The sequence below is a fragment of the Ilyonectria robusta genome, assembly GCF_021365365.1.
Source record: "Ilyonectria robusta strain PMI_751 chromosome Unknown BGZ61scaffold_35, whole genome shotgun sequence".
NCBI classification, from domain to species: domain Eukaryota; kingdom Fungi; phylum Ascomycota; class Sordariomycetes; order Hypocreales; family Nectriaceae; genus Ilyonectria; species Ilyonectria robusta.
The window spans coordinates 101,464-125,031 of record NW_025764469.1 but is presented as its reverse complement, the minus strand read 5'-3'; the positions used below and the strand labels follow the sequence as shown (position 1 = coordinate 125,031).

Below are 23,568 nucleotides of genomic sequence, written 5' to 3'. Positions count from 1 at the left end.
CACAAACGCAGCCAGAAGATGAGTCTGATGCTAGGCTTATCATCTTGGATGGCCATGAGAGTCACGTATCTGTGAGCATGTCACTGGTCTGAACCATAAATCTCGCTAACTTGGAAGCAGGATGAGTGGATGGCTACCTGTTTTTTAAGCAACGTGTATTGTTGTTACCTGCTAGCTCATTGCTCCCATGGTCTCCAGCCACTAGACAATGGTATTTTCAATGCTTCCAAGGCTGCTTATCGCAGGGAGCTCCAAAAGCTAGCAACCCTAACTGATTCCGCACCGGTGGACAAGGTCAACTTCATTAAGGCCTATGCTAAAAGCCAGGGAAGTGAATATTACCAAGAAGAATATACTCGCTGGATGGAGAGTGACTGGAAATTGGCCAATATCACGACGGAAAACCCTCATGCATCCAGAGATTCAGCCAGACAAGAAGGAAACTACACCTGAACCAGACGGTCTGAGAGATGTGCAACTCAACTCTGATGATACACCAAAAACCAGCCGACACATCAGAGACTTGGGAAAAAAACAAGACCCCTTCAACTAGAAGACGGTATTCTGTGATATCTAAAGGGTTTGAAGTCCAGGAGTCAAAGATAGTCTCCCTGACGGCAAGAAGAGCCAGTCTGGAGGAGGAAGTTGGCCGGTTGAGCAGAGGCAAGAATCCTAACAAGAAGTTCATGACACCAGCCGAAGCTCTAGCGGCTGGTGAAACTATTTCCGAGCCAATTCAGGCCACTGAAGTGTCGGAGACTATTGAGGATGTGATCGAGGTGGGACGGCTTGAAGAGGAAGAAAGTTCAAATTCAGGGGCGGAAGAATTACCTGTTGTACGCACCCGCACAGGTCGTGAGGTTAAAAGACCGAGAAAATATTAAGATTCATTCAATCCTAAGCCGAATTCCAACAATGATTTTACTTTCATTATTTTTGGTGATTTCTTCCCGTGAAGTTGAAAAAATAGATTTTGTATGGGGAAATTTTATTTTTGCTTACCGGCTGGTGGGTGTTACCGGTAGGTGGGTACTGGATGGTAATAAAATAAAACAAGCACAACACCTTAAATCAATTAAAATCAATTGCTATCCTCTTCTCTCTACGAGAGCTTCACATGGAATGGATGGAATATAAATCCACGAGCTGATCGGGTTCGTGGAATGGAGCGAGGATCCACTCAGTGGATCCACGCTTGGATTGAGTGGAGTGGTTTGCAACCCTGGTGAGAGGCAACTCTTTCCAAGCTTCTACCTCTACTCGATACTAACGAGCTAGGTACTGTTTGAAGCTGGAGATTTAAAGGCCTTGGTGATGGATTGATGGAGAAGGCAGCCACGGGTTGCGAATCAGGAGGCGATGCACTTTGGGGGATGCAGTTTAGGGGATGCGGCTCAGAGGACGCACTTTTCGGGACCAAATCTGACGCGACACTGTGAAGTCACACTGTACGGAGGGATTGCTGCTGCAGGTAATTAGTTTCTTATTCATAATCAGCCCGTCCGCGTTTGCGCCTTTACTGCGTCGTCAACCGTAATGGTTAGCGCATATTCGTTGGCTTTCCGACCCCTACTTTCCTAATATGAGAACTCGTTGCTGGCGCCGCTATAAGCGCAAGCAGATCAGTTTAGTCCCAGATGCGTTCTCACAGGGCACAAGTCCTTATCAGAACTTAGAACGCCTTCGACATGCCGGCAATAACGCCCTCCCTCCAGTACCATAAACCTGCGTACGTCGCCGCCGGCCCAACAACAACTTGCGCGGCCAGAGCCGTCGCCCCGGCCACCAAGACCGTCCGAGTTGACACGTACCCCAGACGACGCAGCTCGTATACGCTGTAAAAGCACCAGATGACCACGGTAACAAGGTACAGAAACATGTCCCACTTCCAAAACTTGATGATGTCGTCTCCGAAGTCAAAGGACGCAAAGGTCAGATGACTGAAGATGGCCTTGGACAGGGACACCGTGGGGCTGTTGTAGGCGTACACAAGGGTGCAGATGTGCGTGATGGCGCAGGTGAAGAACGTGAACGCGTAGCCAGCTTGGAGATAAGGCAGGTCCTTGTTCTCGAACAACTCCCAGTCCAAGGACTTAGTGGGCGCCACTTGCTGGAAAATGCGGTAAGAGGTCCACGTTAGCACGGGGACGTACAGAGTAGATGCCTGCCAGAACGCGATGGCGTTTTGCTGAGCAACGCTGTCGCCGTATTGGATGAGCATGAGAGCGGTGGGGAGAACATATCCAATGCATAGAGCAGGAAGCAAAGCCTTGGCAACCAAGGAGGGAATCGGCCGGCCCGTAGGGCGGGTGTAGATTGACCCGCTAGATGTCCATAAGGTGATAAGGAAGTATAGCGGCGCGATTTTGCCGATGCCGACTAGCTGGGCGATGGTGAAGACGGAGGGCCAGGACACGGGAGATCTGGTGTTACCGTTGCGGTAAGCTTCGAGTGTCCAGATGTAGACGGCGGGAAGCATGCTGACTATGAAGTAGACGCATTGAAGCCTTGTGTTTGGATCAGGGCCAGTAATACTTTGAGAGAAGCCCCAAACGAGACCCGAGAGCCTAGCGTCGACTTGAGGAATGCCGGTGAAAGTTTTTTTTAGTGTGTCACCCAAGAAAGTGATCTTGGACGGTCTCGGTCCTGTCGAAAGCGCCAGAGTTTTTTCTGCAGTGTAGATAATACCACAGAGAACGGCTGCCAGAACAAGCCTGAGCAGCCCAGGTGAGTCCTGTCGAGGGCCGGGGAGTTCATCGTGGTAGGGGATAAAGTGTCTCTTCTTCGGGACGTCCAGGATGTCCAATTTATGGCCGCCCTCAATTCTTGCGCCGGATCTGTGCAGCTTGTCGTCGATAGTCCCGCCAGGTATGATATACCTGGCAATAAACTCTGCCATAGGACTCTCCAGGGCGGCGAAACGTTGGTCTTCATGAGAAGCTCTGACAAGCTGCGAGACGCGCGGCTCGCGCTTCTCCTGCGTCTCGGCAAACGCGGCATTGATCTCGGCCGTTGTGACACCGGACGGGTGTGCTTTCAGAAGGAGTACCAGGTTGTTAACGAGGACGGCGGCCGTTTCGATAGCGCTGTTGCCGCCTTGTCCGGCAATGGGCTCAAGCTGGTATGTGTTAGATCAGCTGAGCACGGCTTAAGTTCGACATATAGGGGTATAGGGACTATTTACCTTATGCGCTGCGTCTCCGATTGTCATAATGCGGTTAAAATGCCATTTCTTAAACACGTATTCGGGTAGTGCGGTCAGAACAGAGGTGACCTTCTTAGAGTAGAGGTCTTGGAACGTCGTTAACTCGGCGATTCTGTCGTTCCGGTGCTCATTAACCAGTGCTTCTTCGTCTTGTTTCGTGAATCGCGGGGGCTCTTTGCCACGGTACGTTTGGCCCATGTTGACGAGTAGAAACCAGTAAACTCGGTCATTGGGACCACCAATGATCAGATACGAAAAGTTCTTGTTCAGATTGGTCTGGATTGCCGTGTGGTCCCAGTCCTTCATAACGGAAATACCGAAGATACACTTGTAGACCGTAGGGAGACATTCTAGATAGTTCTTTAGTTATTTAGTTAAGGTTTACGTTTCTTAGGCTTACTGACCTGTATGTTCTGAAGCGGGAATGTAGCCAGGTTTCATAGCGTCTGCGAGCCGCCACATCTCGCTTCTAACTTTGCTGTGAACGCCGTCTGCGCCGACTAAGATGTCGCCTGAGAAGAATTGGCCGTCGCTTGTTTCTACCGTGACTCCTGATCGTTCAAGCGATACGCGAGTGACCTTTTTGCTGACGTGAACCTTATCCTTATTCTTTAGGTTACGCCACAATGCCTGGAGAACCATTTGGCGATCCACGAAAATAACGTCGTATCCGTATCTATGGGAGGCGTCAGAAAGCTGCTACACATGACATAGCCACTGTGTCAAACTCACCGATCTTTGTTTTGATCCCCATAGCCGCGGTACTTCGACAAGACCTTCCCACTAGAATCGCGAAGAAGCGATGTGAGAAGAGGTTGCTCAATCCGGCTCCTGATATCGTCGTAGAGTCCGATCTGATCCAGAACGCGACTGCCGTTCGGCATGATACCAATGCTTGCCCCGACTTGGGGTGCGATTTCCCGGTATGCTTCAAGGATGATGAAGTCGATGCCAACCCTCTCAAGAAGGTTGGCTAATGTCAAGCCGGCTATGCCACCACCAGTGATGAGGACAGTGAAGTTCTTGGGTGCCATTATGAAATGATTAGCGTTCAATGGGGTGAGATATCGTTGAGGAAGTAGTTGAAGATGATGCGGGCTATAGGATGTTGAGGATTGCAAGTGATAGTTGGAAACCTCGACTTGTTATATATCTTTCGTGTTGCAAGAGCTAGTGGGGCGACACTTGAATAAGTGGCATACTACACAGGGCCGGAACGGTCGGCGATGCGGTGCGGACGGCGTTACCGAGCTCTCCGCTCTATCCGGAACAGCTGGATTTTGTTGAGGTGTTACATGTAAATATCCATCTTGGTTTTGCAAACCGCGCAACAGCTTGAACTACTGCCCGCGTAGGAGCGAGATGCGCTTGGTCCAGTGCCGAAAGGAGGGCTGGACTTTGCCAATACCGCGGGATAGATTCCGCGATGCGGAATGTCCGAGGAGCCTCACGAGTGACGTCTTCTTGTCGGACACGTGACCTAGTCAAAGAGGGGTCTCGGCCCGAGTTGCTGTGCGATACAACACAGGGATATTGATGATATTGAGGGGCCAAATAGGCTATTGCAATTGATGATAGTTACGGCGTTATATCTGCCGTTATGACTGCTATCGTGATGATCTTGATGATGATGTCTTGGTCCTTTTTTGGTCTCAAGGCTGCTGTCACGAGCCCTGATTCTGTGAGGCGACTCATTGGATGTGTGTATATTCTGAGTTGCATATGATCCCCGCTCTGAGTCCCTGTACATCCTGATAGATCCGTTACGGTCAATTCAATTTTGATAGATAGGGATCAATACAGTGATGATGATGTTGATTATTGCTTGTGCCGGTCATCCGGATCGGCCGGAAGAGGGGTTTTCATACCCCCCTTCTGACTAAGGTCAGGATATCAATCTATCCGAGGTTTCGTCATACAGGGTCATCATCCAACACATCCTTATACTGAAACCAGCTAGAAGGATATAGCTATTGTCGGATCCGTTACGGTCAATTCGATCGATCAAATAGGGATTAATGCAGTGATGATGATGTTGATTGTTGCTTGATCTGGTCATCCGGATCGGCCGGAAGAGGGGTTATCATACCGGGACCCAATAGAGCCACGGGTCCGTACACTCACGGGTCCTCTATTAGTCAGCATAACCCTAACCCTCTGCCTTGCTGCCTTTTCCGTCTCCCTTCTGCTTCACCGCCTGATACTTCATCATATCTATCCTTACTTACTACTATTAACAAAATGAACTCTCTTCCTCCTCAACAGTGGTATTCATCACAAGAAGATCTTATTCTAGATCTCAATATCTGGGCAGCAATCGGAGGCTATAAATTTATAACCAGAAGATCAACTACAGAAAGGTCTGGTCGACTTACGGTTACCTACGCATGCAATCGATTTCGCACTGGCTGCCAATTTTCAATAGTAGCCAAGGAAGAATGGAGTGGAAATTGGCTTCTTAAACATCGAACCGAAGCTCGATTTTGTCAACACAATCATGAGCCCCAAGGCAAACCACAAGACAAGCGACAAGACGAACCACAAGACGAACCACAAGACGAGCCTCAAGCCAGGCCGCAAAACAAGCGACAAGACAAGGGGCAAGATGAGCCACAAGATGAGCCGCAAGATAAGCCAGCAAAAAGACTACCTACATGTAGCAAATGTCATATAGTAGGCCATAGAAGAGGTGCAAAATCTTGCCCATTAAAATACAGAAGCAGCCCTTGATAGTTGTGATGGAGTGGTTATAGGCGGTCAGCGGTGAGGCGAGAATATTACAGTGGGTGTTGCTGACTAAGCGTAGGGACCCGTGGCTGTACGGACCCGTGGCTCTATTGGGTCCCTTATCATACCCCCCTTCTGACTAAGGTCAGGATATCAATCTATCAGAGGTTTCGTAATACAGGGTCTCAATCCAACACACCCCCCCAGCTGAAGCCGGGTCGGCTGAAGCTGTGATCTTCATCTCTCTAGATCTTCCTCCCTTATCTCTTCCAGCTTCCTTTGCTCTAGCCGGTCTGAGATATCGACCATACCTAGCTGCTGGACTGATCTTTGAAAGGCCGGGCCGGTAAGGGTTTTCGTGAGGCCATCAGCGATCATTTCCTCCGTACGGATATAGTCCACCTGGATCCTGTTCCTCTGAGCTTCCTGCCTCAACCAATGATTGTGAATATCAACATGCCGCAGCCTTGTCTGCAGCTTATTGATGTCGTTGTGGATAAGCCGGATCGTCTGCTGGTTGTCACATCGAATGTTGATTTTTTCGTCTTCCAGCTGGATCCCTAGCTCCCTGACCAGCCGGGAAATAAACATAGCCTCCCTAGCTGCTTGAGATAGGGCTAGAAGCTCGGCCTCTGTTGTTGACGTCGTAACCGTAGCCTGCTTGTTGGCCCTCCATCCGATCGTTCCTCCAAATAGTCTCATGACGTAGGCTTGGGAGCTTTTCCGGTCAGGGTTATCTGCGTAGGATGCATCGCTGGCCATCAGGAACTGATCGTCTTGGCCGAATTGAAGGGCTAGGCTGCTGGTCTTCTTGAGATACAGCAGGACCCGGTCTGCAGCGCGATGATGATCCGGTCCTGGGTTCGAATTGTGTCTAGCTAGCTGAGAGACCGCAAAAGCTGCATCTGGCCGGGTCATAACAACTGCATAGAGAATCGATCCGACTTTTCGTTGGTATCGTCGGATTGACGGGATCGGGGCCCGTTGCTCGTACGGATGAAGGTCTTCCCTTTTCATCGGGGTCTCATGACGTTGATCTAGATCATCCACAAGGTCAGCGATTTTAGCTAAATACGAGGATTGGGACAACCAGATCAGTCTTTGGTCTCGGTCTCGGATAACCTCGATCCCTAGGAACCACTGAAGGTCCTGCCCACCGGTTAGGTCATAACGGCCCTTGAGGGCGGCAACAGCCTCCTGAACTTCCTGACGTTTTTCCTTCCGGCAGGCAAAGACGATATCGTCAACATAGAAAAAGACGATGATCCCGCCCTTTGTCATACAGCAGGGCTCGTGCCGGACTGTCTTGAAGCCAAGGTCTTCCAGTGTGGCTGTGAGTTCCTTCTGCCAAAGGAGAGGGGATTCCCGTAGACCATAGAGGGCTTTCTGGATCAGTAGGGACTTTCCGTCTGATCTGTATCCAGGCGGCATTCTCATCAGGACTTGATGGTCTAGCTCGGCGTTGACGAAGGCGTTGACTGCATCATACTGTATGAGATCCAGGTCAAATCGGGCTGCTATTGCTATTAGGGTCCGGAAGGACCTTCCAGCTAGCGTTGCAGCGTAGGTCTCTTCGTCTAGCCCTTTCGGCTGTTGGTCTCCTCGAACAACTAGCCGGGCCTTGCACTTGATGAATCGACCATGCTTATCTAGCTTGTAGACGTAAACCCACATACAATCGAGGGTCTGTTTCCCTAGGGTTCTAGGGTCATTTGAATCTATCTCGATCCATGACTCCATTTCCCTATGACTTTGCAAGTGGTCTCGTTCAGCCTGTTCAAATTGGACCCCCATCGGATGATCCCTTAGATCCCGATGGTGCCGCGGCAGCTGTGGCAGCTGACTTTGATGAACAGACCTAGGTTTCCTCAACAGCCGTTGCAGCTTAGCCTTGTCAATGACCTTCCCGTTGAGGGTGCCGACTGGGCTAGCTAATCTTCCGGCGTTAAAGGCAGCTTTCCAGATATCGGACCTTTCAACCCTAGAGACCCTAGGGTCCCTAAGATCTAGCTTACCGTCAGATGGATCACCGGCATCCTGGATCGTCAACGCTAGAAGTGCTACTGGCAGCAGAGATACAGGAGTTGGGTAGGGTCCTTCATAAGGGCTAGGGGCTCCGGATTGACTGCCTGCTAAGGCTTCATATCCTTCCCCTAGCTTTCCTTGAGACCCTTCCTCAACCGAATGCACAACAGTACCAGCTGGTTGATCAGACCTAGCCTCTGATAGAGTCATCCCTATATCTATGTTTCCTGGCCCATCTACAGACGGAATAGAATAGATATCATCAACCTGATCCCTCGGGCCTAGGTCATCAACCTGATCCCTTGGGCCTAGGTCATCAACATCGTCCTGATCCTCGTCGTAGACAACACCCTGATCCTCATAGTGGGTTTGATCCCACCTAGAGGTCAGACTGCTAGCTGTTTCATCTGGTGACTGATCCGGACTAGCCTCTTCCACCTGGTTGAGTAGCCGGTCTAATTCCTCTCTGCTGATGTGGAGTAAATCATCTTGCAGCTGATTGATCTCTCCGTTAAATTGGTCGTCTTCGTTGAAAATGACATCTCTAGTAGAGATGACTTTCCCGGTAGCCGGGTTCCAGATCCGATAGATATTAGTTGACTGGTATCCCACAAGGTAGCCGATCCAGGCACGGGGATTTAGCCGCTGTCGCTTATTTCTGCCCTTTAGGGCGTCTTGGGTCAAGGCAAACGCCTTAGATCCATAGGCCCGTAGGTGACCAAGATAAGGGACCTTGCTTTCCTGACCGTGACCGTCTCGTTGGGCAATTGCTGTGTGGAACCGGCTGTATGGGGTCTCCCAGTTGCTGACCTTCCTAGGGGTCCGGTTGTAGAGATAAACAGCAGATCGATAGATCTCAACCCAAAGGAAGGAGGGAAATCGAGCTCCGGACCGTAGGGCTCTTGCCTTGGTCTTGATGACCTTGCCGGATAGCTCGGCGCCGCCATTCTGGGCAGGTGTGTCTGCAGCTGTTGACTCCACAATCATACTCATCCTGGTAAAGAGACGATATACCAGCCGGGGCCGGTATTCGGACTTTCCTAGGATCTCTCTATCGCACTCAACTACCCGGGGCTTCAGCTGATACTGACGGACTAGGTAGGCTAGGAAGTCCTTAATGATGTCAACTAGGTCCTTATGCTGCCGAGTCTTAAGGTAGAAGTCCCAGATATAGCCGGAATAGCGGTCTGTTATTAATAACAGACTGACCCTTCCTTCGGGATCCTCTTCCAGGTCATGGAAGTCAAGTGCTAGTCTCAGGCCGGGTCCGGCTGGAAGGTCCCTTGGCAGGCGGCTGACTTGTCGGGTCATCTTGGAAGTGCCGCAGCTGTCGCATTCAACAGTCGTGATCCCTTTGATCCGGGCCCCTGTGACCTTGCTGACGAGCCTTTCTAGGGCTTGAGGCCCCGGATGACCTAGCCGCAGATGCCAACGGAGGGCATCTTGCTTGGTTGCCTTAGGTCGGGTCGATGAGTTGAACCGGCTGTGCCGGGCAGGGAAGGCAGCGTCACAAGAGACGTATTCTAGGACGTATTGGTCATAGTGATCAGATAAGAAGCATCTGATCAGACCGTGTGAGGCCCTCAGGCAGTTGTGTGCTAGGCGTGTGTCCCACCAATAGCCCTGACGTTGCAGACGCCGTAGGGATACTAGGTTGCAAGGGAAGTCAGGGCAATAGGCCACATCAAATAGAGGGAGAACCCTAGAACCCTTAGGTCCTTTGGTCATGATATTGACTTGGCCGTATCCTTGGACTAAGACTTCGTGTTCTCCGGCAATAAGGACGTCATCGGCACTCGCAGGCCGATATCCTAGGAACCGACTGATCTCATTGAAGATGTGGATTGTGGTCCCTGAGTCTAGGATAGCTGACCTCCGTAGGGGATATCCTGATGCCGTAAAGGCCGCCCTGATCGGTGTGATCAGGTCATCGCAGCGGCCGACTGTCCGGCCTAGTCAATCCGACCTAGCCGGTCCGGCGGCTTCCTTCAGGGCCTTGAGCTTATCCTTCCACTCGGGCAGGGAAAGTCGGTATCTAACAGCATCTTGAGTTATGGCCCGGGGTCTGAAGGTAGCTGGGGCCTTGGAAGGGAAGACATAGTGGCATTTTACCCACGTATGCCAAGGGGCTCCACAGGCCTCGCAGATAGGGATGTCATCTTGATCCCGGTCATCCTTGGATTTGTTCTTCTTGGCCGAGGGGCCTGCCTGATCGGACTTGCGCTTCTTATTCTGCCTTGCCCGAGAGGGCCCGGCAGGCTGACCTTCCTTATCAGGATCCTGACCCTGATCCGGGTCCTCATCGAAGGTCGGGCCAAACGCTCCATCTCTCTTGTGTCGAGGTGGTGGGTTCCTAGCCGGCTGTTGTAAGCCGCGCCGGCTGACCTCTGTGCGTAGGTTCTTGGCGACGGTCCGGATCGCTAGGGTCTTATCTTCAAGCTTATCTTGATAAATCCCCTGAAAATTCGAGACCCAGTTTGTCAGGACTGGCTCAATAGCCTGACATAGGTTGTTGAACCATACGTTTGGGTTGTCTAGGCCTCCGATCCCTCGGGTCTGGGCTTGGTGTGTAGCCTGCTCCCATTCCGTAAGCCAGTTCGGGAAGTCCTTAGAAGCCCTAGGCACAGTGGATAGGATCTTCTGGTATTTAGCTAGAGCCTCGTTTTGCTGCTCAGTCGTTGAGGCCCCAACGCTATCCCTGAGGTTGGAATACCACTGCCTTAGACCCTGTTCAGGATCGCAGGAGCTGGCAACTAAGGGCTTAGCTACTGTATCCATCACCCAATCCTTGATCTTATCAATCCAACGGTGTTGCTGTTCGAACTGTCTATAGTCTTGATCGTAGTCCTTACGATCAGACTGATAGGCAGCCCTATCTTCAGCAGTCAAATCCGTGATAGACTGGGCCCGTACGGTCGGGTCGATCGTCTCGAGGGTGTAAGTCGGGGTAGCCGTCTGAGACCACTGACTGTCAGACTGACGGGTCTGTCGGGGCAGGTCGTGCTCGATCCGCTGTGGAGGGATTCTTCGGAAATAGGTGCTGAAGGTCGGTCTGACCGGCTCTTCATAGGGCTGATCAACCCGATCCGGGTTGACCAGATGCCAGATTTTGGCTGAATTTGCCTTAGTCCGAAAGGCTCTGTCCCAATCTGCCCAATCTTCAAAGGTCCTAAGATAGATCTTTAGGACGGCAGATGCGTCATTTCTGTCGGACATTGCGATGTTTGTAAGATGGGGTAAAAATAGGTAAAATTGATCTAAAATAGGGAATAAAGGCCGTACGGATCTCAGCGCAGCTAGCTTGTTCAAGCAAATGAGACTCTTAATTGTCGGATCCGTTACGGTCAATTCGATCGATCAAATAGGGATTAATGCAGTGATGATGATGTTGATTATTGCTTGTGCCGGTCATCCGGACCGGCCGGAAGAGGGGTTATCAGAGCCCCCCCTTCTGACTAAGGTCAGGATATCAATCTATCAGAGGTTTCGTAATACAGGGTCATCTTCCAACAGCTTGTAGCGGTGAAAGCGTGAGGAATGGACCGACGCCCCCGCACCAAGACTGAGCAAGGAAGAAAAGGCATCATCAAGACTTCAATCAATAAGATCACCAGTTTCTGCTCCACAGTCTATTGTATTCACCCTGTCGTCTGTTCGAAGTACGTACCGCGTATCCAACAGAACTCAGAGCGTGGGATCATATGCAACTCAGAATATACACACATCCAATAAGACGCCTCAGACAGTCAGGGCTCGTCACAATCTGCAGGCAGACTTATCCGGGACGATAGTCGCCCCAACCTGTCCGGGGTCATCAGTCCACTGTGGATCATGATGATTTGCACTGACGTGAGGCCTGTTGCTGTGTGAAGCGGAGGGGTTTCGCGATTTTGGAATGTTGACTCTCTTGCGCTGACACACAGTCCCAGCGTACTTACTAGCTTAGCAAACTAGCCTTTTTGTTTTTGTTTTGCGAAAGGCGAGAGAAGCCCCAGCTAGTCAGAGGCAGTGTTTATTTATCTCCTGGGGGAGAAATCAGTCAAGCTCACCAAACGAAATAGCAACGCCTGGTTCACCGCTTCTTTCAAGAACGACGCCCGGCCGATGCAGTACGCCGTCGAGAACAACTGAAAAGAAGGTATATGGAAATGCTCTGCCTGGTAAGCCATCCAGACTTGACCATAGCAAAGATATTGATGGTTAAAACAGTGGGGGAACGAAGGGGAAAAAAGAAATGTTAAAGCAGACTAGCTGGATAGGCTGATAGAAGAGGAAAGCTGCTCAGAGCGCCAAATCAGATCTCTCCAGATCTATAAACCCTGAATTTGGTTGTGAAGACACGTCAGATATGTCTACGTATCTTTTGGTGTCGGTGTTTGCGTCCTTTTCTTGCCGGGCAGCCTTTCCCAGTGCGGCTGTGCTCAGTCTGCGGTTTGCCAGTGACGGGCATGCTGAGTTCAGTTGTCGATGGGAGGGAAGACTGCACACCAACAGACGGCGTGGTAGGAGTGGCCGTGCCAAGTGCGATGCTGGAGGTACTCGACGTAGCGTCGGCGGCGGAGAGTGTGCTCACGTTGGGCAACGCAGTACTAGGGGCTGCGCTGGTGGAAATCGAAGAAACGGCCGTTGAGCTGACCGCCGTTGAAGTCTCAATGGCTGAAGGGACTGATGGCAAGGTATCAAGATCGGACTCATCCAAATGGTACAGCAAGGAACCCCAGCCAAGTCCATCATAGTGGCCGGAACCCTCGCCCCATGATCCTGCTCCTCCTTCGAAGCCGCCGAAGAAACTTAATGTATTGTTGAGGTATTCAGTTGTCCATGGCGCGTCGAGGCCCTTGATTTGGACGTAATGGGCGTACAAAAGCTCCCAGTTTGGCCGAATGGCACCCCGAGATGCGGAACTGATGGTAGTGTAGCTCACGATGCCATTGGTGTAGGGTTCAAACGGGACGTCGTAGCCAAGATTGTACCGAGCGAAGTATTCTGCACAATAGACCAAATGTTAGAGATGACTTTGCCCATACGTAGAATGTGTGAAAAAATGCGAAAGAATCAGAATATAGCAATGCAACTTACCCGAGAAGAATACGACTGTTATTGTAGGCAAAAAGATCCTCGCCTTGGTTCCACGCCTGCTGGCCGATGGCCCCGAGCAGCTGGAAATTGAGAGAGGAATGGCCCTGGTCACGGCCCGACTCTTGGCCCTGGCCTAGGGGTTTACCAGTGCCCGGCTCCTCCACGATGTTCGTGATGGTGTTGCCGATCGCGCCGTTACCAACTCCATTCTTGAAGTAGTCCACCGCGAAGTCCCAGGCGGTTTGGTTGTCGGCGAGAACACCAATGGCCATGGCGGAAGCGACATTGCAGAGCTCCCAGTTGGCGAAGAAGTGCTTGACGTTGTGCTCTGAACCCAGGATGTGATTGAGGAAATCTACACTCATCGGCAGGAAGATGGTTGTCATCATAGAGGTGACGGCAGACAAACCGTTGTCGGCAAATGGTGCATAGTCCCTCAACAATTCGGCAGCATTAGCAAGCTCGTAGCCCTGTAGCCCGGCGGTGAGGTAGTCGTCGTCTCCGCCGCCGGTGAGGGCTTGTAGCTTACTCGCCCAGGCCACAAGGATGTCGGAGGCGGCTGCGGCATACGAGTCGTTCCCGGATATCTTCCAGCGCAGGGCAAGGTTGAATGCGGCAGCCGCATCGTGCCACAGGAGCTCCCCATTTTCAGCACGAGCAATACTGCTCACGGCGTTGTTCGTGTAAGAGGCACTCGAAAATTCGAGGCTAATCAGCTTGTTCCAGGAACCAATCCATGGTTCTTTCTCAGCGGCAATCTTGGTCTTCGCTCGGGCGATATCTTGATCAGTTACAAGGAGGCCAGGATGACTGAAGGCGAAAACGGTAGGCAACACCCAAAGGAATGATAAAGTATTGAAGGCCCTCATATTGGAAGTAAAACAATGCAATTACAAAAACGAGTGATGTTTATGGGACCAAAGAGAAAGGAATGTAGAATGAAGGTAGTACGAGACAAGCAAAGCAAAGACTGAGGGCCGATTTAAGGCAATTTCTGATCCCTATAAAAACCAAATCTCACAACGCTGCATGGAAATTGAGGGAAGAACAGGGATTCATATCCACACACGGGGGAACTAACTGCAGATGCTGACTCATGATACTAAGTATATCCGTACATAGGTATTAGATGAGACTCTTACCATGCCTATACCGTGTACGGATTAGAGGCCGCTGACAGCTGCATGTCGATAACTAATGAAATGACCCTCTACTATAGACGGGTTGCTAGTGTCCATCCCGATAGGTTGGAATGGTGGCGCTACGTAGGGATGGAATTGCAAGGAAACTAGCGTCTGTAGGTCGGTGTCGTGCCGTTTGAGATAGGCACTAATCAGATTGACAGGTGCAGAGGGGAGGGCGTTGGGTCATGTTGCACAGATGAGCGTTTTCGGGATGGTGATTAGTATAAGCTATTAACACTAGATCTCAATATACACATACACGTATGAGTGGGCAATTGACAGATTGTTCCGTTTACATATAGACTCTAAATCGCTTTCTATCGTTGCAGCCATGTACATGGTACTGATATGGTCAGCCATCAGACTTCAAATGCTTACCGTCAAACCGCCCCAATGCAGTGCATTTCTGCTGCCAACCAGAGTCTGTACTAAGTGGAGATTGATCCCGTTCATTTCCAAGAACCAGAGAGACGCGTGCCGACGATGCAGTACCCCCAAGCATACGTTGTGATTTTGGCGAAAGGTGTGCTTGAGCTAGCGGGAAAATTTTCAGGCCCCATTCGTGCTTCGGGTTGGCCAGCCGCGGCTGCCATGTTTGGATAGAGCAGTGATCAGCAGGTCGTCGTGGTCATCAAGGGGCCAGGGGCGTTCGACGACACGGGAGATTTGGGTCCACAAGATAAAGTTCAGTGTTCCACAATACTCAACCTCTCGGCCCGCCCTTATACGAATACCTACCGGTATGCAAGGCCGCAATTCCAGCAACCTCTCCGTGACCCCAAACTCCACAACCTTGCCAGATGCGGGAGTCGAGCTTTGCTGCGCCTTGACCCCTGTCCGCCACAACTCATCACTTCACCGACCAGAACTTGGCGAGGCAAGAAGATCAAGACCACCTCGAGTCCGTACGAGAGCGAGAGCGCGAGCACAACCATGGTCGAGGCTCGGCGAACCCGGCGGCGATAGAAGACCGCATCCTCATACCTGACGTTCGCTGAGCAGCGGCCGTGGTTAGAAAGGACTGGCTGGGAAGAGACATACGGGAAAAAGGACCGCCAGTTGCTCTGTGCGCTCACAGAAATGCCGTACTGCCGCCCGGATAGACGGCCTCATATCCTCGCCCGATGTGGTGTGGGTGGCCTAGATGAGGATCTAGTAAGCCCACCAAGCGATGAGCAGGAGATTGCCGCTATCCTCAAGCTAGTGGACGTCAGGCCCAGCTGGTCTGCAATTTGCGGTTATGTTAGGCCGGCTTTTCGGGGCTTTTTCGGAGGCTACGGAGTACGCCGAACTCGAATTTCGGCTTCCTCCCTATGCAGCAGGTGCTCCAGGTTGAGCAGGGCTGTAGCTCATGAACCCCTTGTTCAAGAAATCTAGACTTTGGCAGCTGCTACTAGCCTCTCGCAGCAACGAAGTCTACTTGCAGCCCCTGCGTTGTACCTCTACCCCTAGTTCCAAGGTCCAGGCCATTGATTTCCTCCAGCGGCTCAAGCAGTAGTGCCAGATTGCAGACTCTTGGCTGAAGAGTGGAGCTTTTTATTTGGTTGTTTTCTCTCGGTGTTTATACAACTGGGGAGGCCAGCAGCCTCTTGTTCTCAACTTAGCATTCTCGTTGACCCGTCGCTCTCGCACCACCGAGCAAATGCCCTGAAACTCCTGTATCATAATCTCTGAGACATATTTCGGCAAGTCCGGAGATTCTTCGCGTCTTGAGTGGGGCCCTGCCCGCGGGATGCCGAGCTCTTAGGTATAAAGTATAAGGGTTGGTAGCACCATTAAGACGTACTCTAATTACCCAGTCTCTAATTACCCAGTATCACATTCTATATTTCAGCACCCACCAACGCCCAGTCCCTCGCTTTCCTCCACACCTAGAAGCCCTGTCACCGCTCATAGTAAGTTGACGACGCTGACGCTCAACACTTTCGACCGGTGACGCTAATCACTAAATCAGCCATGCAACTGCAATTCGTTTCCTTCGCCACTACCCTGGCCGCATTGTTTGCCGGCGCCAATGCTGGCTGTAACCCAGTTGGGGCCGGCCAGGGCAATAACCCCCTCTCTTGCAAATCTTACCCAGGCCCGGCGGCTGTCGGTCAAAAAGTCGTGACTGGCCTACAGACACTTTCGGCCGAATTGACGAGCAACAACTCGGGGTGGAAATACACGTTTACCAACTTGGTAAACTACAAAGTGAACTTCGCAGTCCAGTACTGGGATCCCAAAGGCCGGATGAACAACTGGCAGAGCTTTTCATATGAGCTTGGCCAGTCCTGTCCTTTGAACACTGTGGGAAAGATCCAGAACATAAAGCTCACTTGTTAAGACTCTCATTAGAGTGATGGATTGCCAGCGTCCTAATCCTGGGCGAAATTAGGCAGGGGCATAAAAATTGATCTCCAATCAAAGTTTCACTTCCCTCATGAAAGCAAAATTGCCCTAGTCGCTATACTCTTACTGTAACAACTCGTTGGAACTTGTGGAGTTACCTTAGCCATAGTATATGTGCCTACTGTCGACCTGGCCGGACGAAGTGGTTCTAGGAGCATTTCCATAGGTCATTTCCTACAGAGCAGGAGTACATGCTCTGGCTTGGGGAGACGGCGTCCTTGGGTGGGAATGAGTGCATACAGGCAAATTGTGTAGCTGCGCTCGTGTTATCTGAGCTTGGATAGACTGCTTTCAAGATAGGTATGCCCTTTTACAGGGTACTGAGGTACGGTTGGATTATGCACTGGCTAAGACCTAACTTTAATATTAATACTTCGTTCTATAGGGAATATGAGGAGGTGCAGAGGGTTCTAGGTGTAGGTAGAAGTGAAGTATCGGGTAGGATTGATTGACTGTAGTAGAGTACTCTAAGGATGGATAGATTGTTCAGTAATTAAGAACATGCTAATTATCAGCTCTACCTTAGAGCGGCGTAAGATGATTACCTGATTAAGCGATAAGAACTGCAACACTTGGACTTTTTATATAATCTCTATGCCCACCACCATTGAAGTCGACAGACCAAAACGTGCCACAGTCAACCTGGTCTAATCCAACAGTTCTCCTCCACCATAGTCCTATCATCGCCACTCTTATTGTCTACTTTCCGTCTACTGAATCATGTCTTCTATCGTGGATCTCTCCGAGACTGCCAGTGCTATTGGCAGCGCCAGCCATCTGGATGATTCTGACCTTACAGTGGCCACCCCTTCGCTGGCACCATCGTCTTCGTCAACGCTTAGCATCTCCCGCCAAAAGACATCTCCTATTTGGCAGTATTGCCGAATAGAAGAAGGCAAGAGTATTGCGGCAGCCTGGGTCGATTCCAACGGAACGAAATGGTGGCATTGCCAGCCCTGCTTCGACAAGAAAAGACAGAAGAAATACAATTATTCGGGTGGATCGTCCACCATCGTCAATCATTTGCGCAAGGAGCACAATATCGTGATGTCTGGGAGGCAAGAAATCAGGCGGGAAGTGACGCAAAATCGCCTTGGAGACATTACTGCCTTCCTGACCACTGAAACTCTAGCCTCAGCCAAGAAACGCAAAGTGACGGCAGAGGCAGATGCACTTGACCAAGCCACCCTGCGCGAGCTGTACTGCCGCTACACCATCGCCTGCAGTCTCCCCTTTGCTCATGTTGAACAGCCTGCCTTTCGCGAGTTTATCCGGTACATTTGTCCGGCTGCGGATGACTTCCTCCCGAGGTCTGGTGATACGGTTAAAAACGACTTACAATGGGGCTATGACAACAAAAAGGAGTTTGTAAAGCGAGCTCTGCAAAATGCCCTTTCCTCGATCCACATTATTCCCGACAATTGGACATCGCCAAATTGTTTGGGCGTAATAGGATTCACAGTTCAATTCGTTACCGAAGATCACGGCCTGCAGTCCCTTGTGGTGAGCATAAAAGAATTGGAAGGACAGCACAGCGGCGAGAACATGGCAGAAGCCGTCATGGAGTTCATACGAGAATATGGAATCGCATCGAAAGTTGGATACTTCATGATGGATAATGCCAGCAACATGAATACCATGATCGACAAAATCTCCGACTACTTGGAACACGAGTTCGATGTTTTCTACGACCCTCTTCCACACCGACTTCGTTGTTTCGGCCACATCATTAATCTGGCCGTGATGGAGTTTCTCATAGGAAAACGACCACCGACGACAAATTCCTATCGTGGGCCGTCCGACGAGGAAGTTGAGCAATGGAGAAAGCGAGGGACGATAGGAAAACTTCATAATATCGTGATCTACATCATGTGGACGCCCCAGCGGCTTCAAACGTTTACTGCTCTCAGCGACGGTCTGGGGTTACGGCGCGACAACGACACTCGTTGGAATTCGTGGTACAAAATGGTTGAGTGGGCACTCAGGCCTAAAGTTCGGCAAGCCATCACCATATTTTGTGCGCAAGAGCCGGCCCTGCAAGGGGATGTGCTGACTTCCTCTGACTGGGTAACTTTGGCCGAGACTCACAAATTTCTTGAGCCATTTCACGATGCTACAATAGCCAACGAAGGCATGGGAGACTCCATATCTGACGTTCTGTCTACCATGGATTATCTCCTGCATCACATCGAGGCCGCCAAGAAGGCCACCACCCTACCCCACTTGGCTACAATGATGGAGACTGCCTGGGCCAAACTGGCCGACTACTATGAATTGACGGAAGATTCGCCGGTCTATTCAGCAGCGACGGTGTTAAGTCCTTCTCTCAAGTGGGCATACATGGAGAAGGCTTGGGAGGACAAGAATGAGTGGATTGAGAAAGCTAAAGCTCGTGTGGGGGAACTGTGGAGGGAGACATACAAGTCAACCACCTCCTCCTGCCCTGTTTTTCGACCAAGCTCGGCACAAGGGCCATCTACAGGAAGACCAAATGGGTACAAAATGTGGATGAAAGTGCAAAAGGCTACGATTTTCAACATGGATGATGATGAGTACGAAGTGTACTGCCGCGAGCCTGTGCTGATGGTACCGGATCCGTTGAAATGGTGGCTAGAATCGGCCTAGCGAAGGCGATTCCCTAACTTATCCTTGATGGCCATCGACATTCTGTCGATTGCGCCTATGTCTACTGAGACAGAGCGACTCTTCTCCAAAGCCAAACTTACGGTAACTGACCAGCGAGGAACTATGAATATTGAAACTTTGAATCTCTTGGAATGTTTGCGATCCTGGGACAGGAGCGCTCTGATAGTCCCTTCAGAAGTAAGCATTCCGCTTTGTGAGGTGTTCGATTGTCTAATTATGGACTCTAGTGTTGCTATGTCGATCCGGCAGCCACGGGTGCTATCTCCGATGCTGATGATTCAGAACGTGAAAAGGAGGGTGGCCGAGGAGACATTTCGACGATGGCATTGAGGGGCTTGGATATAACACACGAAGGAGGATAAGTGGGGGCCACCGAGTGCTTGATTCTATGTAGAAGAGTATAGGAAGTTCATTCTTTATATCATAATAGCTTCCGTATAGCGACGGAGTTGTGTTGTGTGGTTACGGAGGTACTCCGTTGCCTTGGACCACTATCATCGTGATGCCTTCAACATTGGAGGCAGGCAGGGAGAAGGGCCACAAGTCACGTGTCTGGACTATTAGTCTAGACCGCAGTTTGCACTGCAGTCTGGTCTGACGGTGACGGACGGACCGATAGTTCAGTCTGCACATCTCGGTCAGACTGCCAGTCCAGTCTGCACATCTCAGTCAGACTGCTAGTCCAGTCCGACCAAAGTCAGACGGACTGCTAGTTTAGTCTAGCCAAGTCAAACGGACTAAATGGCCAGTCTGAGGCGTCCAGACGGACTGATTGCACTATTAGGAGCGCTGGTTTGGATGTTGACAAATATTTCTTCCGAGCATGGAATAGGTGGTTTGGCAGAACAGAATGACAGGTTGTTATCAGATGAAAAACAAATACATTGACTGTCTGATCTCCTGAACTCAGTCCAGGCGATATTGGCTAATTACATGCGCTACACATGGTAAGGAATGATTCTTTAGCCCCAAAACTTCCAAAACTTCAAAAACCAAAGGAGATGTTGCTCATGGTTGGCAAACGCTGTATCCCTTCTAGACGTGGCATCATCACTGGAACAAGCCCTTTTGCTCCTCTTTTCTTGCAAAGTGCGCACTACCCACTCTTCCACATTCTCCAGAGCGCAGCTGGGAGAGTCCCTATACCGTATGAGGAAGGACAAGATCTCGGCCGGGCTGAACTCTCGCTCGGGCACCTTGACGGCAAATTCATCCGCAAGTCGTTCAAGCACCAATTGATCTTCAGTCCGCCACTCCCTGGTTGGTCCAACTTCGTCTGGCTGCTTAAACACGAAGTGGTATATTTGAGCGGCCAAGTCCCTGTCAACAAGTTGGAATTTGGCCTGCGTGTCAATACGCCCGGGTCGGATGAGCGCGCCATCTAATTTCTCGATATGGTTCGTTGTCATGACGAGCAGCCGACCCTCTTGGGATGCCACACCGTCGATAGCATTGAGCAGCCCTGACAGCGTCACTGACTTCGTGTCCACGGATTTTCCCCTTTCGCGGGGATTCTCACCACCAGCATCACGAGAATGTGCCGTACCGGCGGCATCAATGTCCTCTAGCAAGACGACGCATTGTGGAGGGAGCTGGGCGAACAGGTCCTCGAGCGATCGGTCACTGACGGTCGATACGCTAACGGCGTAGATATCTAGACCAAAGCGGCCAGCCACGGACAAGCTCAAGCTAGACTTTCCAGTCCCAGGAGGACCGTGCAACAGGTATCCTCGTCGATAAGGCATGGATCGCATAGAGTACCATCGTCGAGTTCGTAGATTAAGGAAATCCTCAACGTCTTTGATGAATGATTGCTTTTGCGCGTCACCTAGGATGACGGTCGACAGCGGTCTGGCGTCTACCGCTGTCGCTCGCTCCCAGCGATCGTTACGGTGTTTAAAAACAGCCGTCTTGTTCTTGATGAGATGGAGATATTCATCTCGACACTTGTTCAAGAAATTCTTCAATGTCTTGGAAGATCGGCCCAGACAGGTGATGGAGATTTCTTCCTCCTTATGAAAGCCGACATCCCTCAGCGAGGTCCGATATGAGAGGAAGGTGTTCTTGTAACGGAAGATGAAGCTGCCATGCCAAGGCGAGAAGCTGAGCGCTTTCTTGGCCTCGCCTGTATGACCTTCCTGGCCTCTTTGCTTCTTGACTCGTGCAATAGAGGTCCGAGCGGCGTTATCAAGACTTCGAGAGGAGATCCACTCCAGAACCATGTTGTACGCTTCGTCAGAGCGCTGCACGTACACTGTGGATGCTTGCGACATGTTAGGAGGAGCCTCTGTGAGTTGAAGTAGAATCACTTACTGAAATGATCTTCGAGAAAGGCATTCAACTTATGGGTGTAAGTGCCGAAGAAGGCAAGCAACCCAAAAAGGCATATCAGGTGAGCATAGCTGTTAAGGCCTCCGGCTAGAAGCTGTTGAATGGTGCCTGAAGCGTGGGAGAACCCCGGGAAGAAGATTTCCAAGATGGACATTTTTTTCCAGGGTATGGGGTCCAGGCAATATAGGTGGCAGTTGAAGTGGCGCACTTTCCGAATTTGAGGAGTACGTGAAACGTTGCTCGCAAAGTATAGAGTACCTGGTGCCTTGAGATTGGGTAATGCCCGGCGGCCAATGCAAGGCCGATGCTTGCATCACTTGCTTTCGTACTAGACAATTCATCGGGTTGATAGATGGCATAGGACTCAGCACGAGCATTCCAAACTGGCCACCTGCCGCCGGCGGCCTGTTTTCAGGTGCCGTTGCTTGAGGGCTGAGCGTGACAAGCGCAGGCTCGCACAGGACGACGGATTTGGCGCTTTGTAATTGACTAATCGGAGAGAATTGCTCCGCCGAGCTCGCGAACGGCCTGATTACTTCTGGGATTGTGTTTAGATGCGGAACTGGGATTCGGTGGTTTTTGCCGTGGGAATGATGGCCCTCGACGGCGACAAGCTCCTTTGTGCTCGAACTGCTTATTGATATGACGTCGTCGAATCCCTCAGGCTGATTTTTGCCCGATGTTATTAGACGTAATTCAGGGTCTTGATTCGCCTCATTTACATCTTGCGATATAGGATTTTGCTCATTGACGGGGATTGGTATCCTAGGTGGCCATGTTGTTGGTGCTTCGGTTTCTTTGGAAGAGGGGTTATAACTGTTGTAAGCCAGTGCAGAACTCAAAGAAGGGATCTGCCTGCTCAGCTTCCCTGTACGTCCGGAGATCAGTCTGTCAGCAAATGTCTCAGGCAGTGTATTGAAGTTCTCTGAAAAAGACACCGTCAATATTGAAATCGGTCGCAGCCTCCACAGACGTTGTTTCAGCGCGGTTTCGAAGGAAGTCCGCACAGACTTGCACTGTGGTACGAGGGAGGAGTCGGAACCTTCAACATCAAGCACTCCATCCTAGCCAACGCCATTGCCGCCGCTTTCCGTGTTGCCGGAGGTGTCACAGTCGGTTAGACTCAAAGAGATGCAAAGGTGGTCATCAGCAGTAACTAAGCAGTATCCGTACCGCTAAATACCGGTACAGTGGTGGCATTCCCGGGCTGCCCTGACTCGCTCCATCGGCTAGCTGCCAAAGCCAAGGTACATAGAATGACCCAAAGATCGCGGTATCGGTGTAAGCAGTGTGATGTGCCTCTTTGTAGATGGGGAAATTCCTAGGACTTCTATCACCATAGAAAATAGGTGGAGACGGAGGTACCTTTCATTTGCTTTACTCTCGTTGGCTGGACCCCAAGCAAGCCAGATGTTTTCCTTTCGACAGCCTAAGGGATGGTCCGCAACATTTCGTCATACTTACCCAACACCCTGCTCTTCGTCGGCCCGTGATACGATCCCCGCTCGTAATATTGGTCGGTGGCAGAAGCACTATTAGATCCCCTTTGACGGCAATAAACCAAAAAATGAAGAGCTTCTCATTGCACCTGGATCATCTTTACGTCTGCCTTTGCGACAACATAGACACTGAATGAGCCAACCCCGTCTTTCCTCCAAGAAGCAACCTCATGCAGAATGAGTGAACCAACGACTGCCACTGGGATTGGGCTTAGAGACATCGCCAGCTTACTAGAAGGACTGAAGATTGCTGACCAGACAGATGGGATTCCTCCCCGGCTCCATAACCGCACAAGCCGAACTCAGTCGACTCTCGCAGAAACGATCGATGACCTCATCCAGGATGTCACAGCCACTGTCCTGCACGCACAACAGATCAAGACATTAATTGATAGTACTGATATTGTCAGCAGCGGGGCTATTCCGGAAATTTGCTCGCTCCGCAGAAGAGCCAATGGACTTGCAAATGCAGCCGATACCC

At 50.8% G+C, this 23,568-nt stretch overlaps 5 protein-coding genes across 5 annotated transcripts; 2 read left to right on the top strand and 3 right to left on the bottom strand.

Moving 5' to 3' along the window:
* Nucleotides 1-1,672: 1,672 nt before the first annotated feature.
* On the bottom strand, nt 1,673-4,239 carry BGZ61DRAFT_593578 (FAD binding domain-containing protein; the record flags this gene model as incomplete). The annotated part of the gene is made up of 4 exons (XM_046256797.1): nt 1,673-3,118; nt 3,185-3,555; nt 3,610-3,881; nt 3,938-4,239. The coding sequence occupies 4 exons, from the start codon at nt 4,237-4,239 to the stop codon at nt 1,673-1,675; spliced, it is 2,391 nt and encodes a 796-aa protein (XP_046096347.1).
* An 8,060-nt stretch (nt 4,240-12,299) lies between these two features.
* Nucleotides 12,300-13,905, bottom strand: BGZ61DRAFT_539550 (chondroitin AC/alginate lyase; the record flags this gene model as incomplete). Its single annotated transcript, XM_046254799.1, has 2 exons — nt 12,300-12,943; nt 13,050-13,905. 2 exons carry the CDS (start codon nt 13,903-13,905, stop codon nt 12,300-12,302), a joined length of 1,500 nt encoding a protein of 499 aa, XP_046096346.1.
* Nucleotides 13,906-14,510: 605 nt separating this feature from the next.
* Nucleotides 14,511-14,856, top strand: BGZ61DRAFT_463540 (uncharacterized protein). The gene has a single exon (XM_046247408.1). It carries the CDS (start codon nt 14,552-14,554, stop codon nt 14,729-14,731), a length of 180 nt encoding a protein of 59 aa, XP_046096345.1. The 5' UTR covers nt 14,511-14,551; the 3' UTR covers nt 14,732-14,856.
* Nucleotides 14,857-16,176: 1,320 nt separating this feature from the next.
* BGZ61DRAFT_539549 (uncharacterized protein) lies at nt 16,177-16,545 on the top strand (the record flags this gene model as incomplete). The annotated part of the gene is made up of 1 exon (XM_046254798.1): nt 16,177-16,545. One exon carries the CDS (start codon nt 16,177-16,179, stop codon nt 16,543-16,545), a length of 369 nt encoding a protein of 122 aa, XP_046096344.1.
* Nucleotides 16,546-20,129: 3,584 nt separating this feature from the next.
* Nucleotides 20,130-21,742, bottom strand: BGZ61DRAFT_463531 (mitochondrial chaperone BCS1; the record flags this gene model as incomplete). The annotated part of the gene is made up of 2 exons (XM_046247407.1): nt 20,130-21,520; nt 21,571-21,742. 2 exons carry the CDS (start codon nt 21,740-21,742, stop codon nt 20,220-20,222), a joined length of 1,473 nt encoding a protein of 490 aa, XP_046096343.1. The 3' UTR covers nt 20,130-20,219.
* Nucleotides 21,743-23,568: the final 1,826 nt, after the last annotated feature.

Coding starts and splice junctions, on each gene's coding strand:
- BGZ61DRAFT_463540 (XM_046247408.1), top strand. CDS start 14,552: ATGTACATGGTACTGATATGGTCAGCCATCAGACTTCAAATGCTTACC.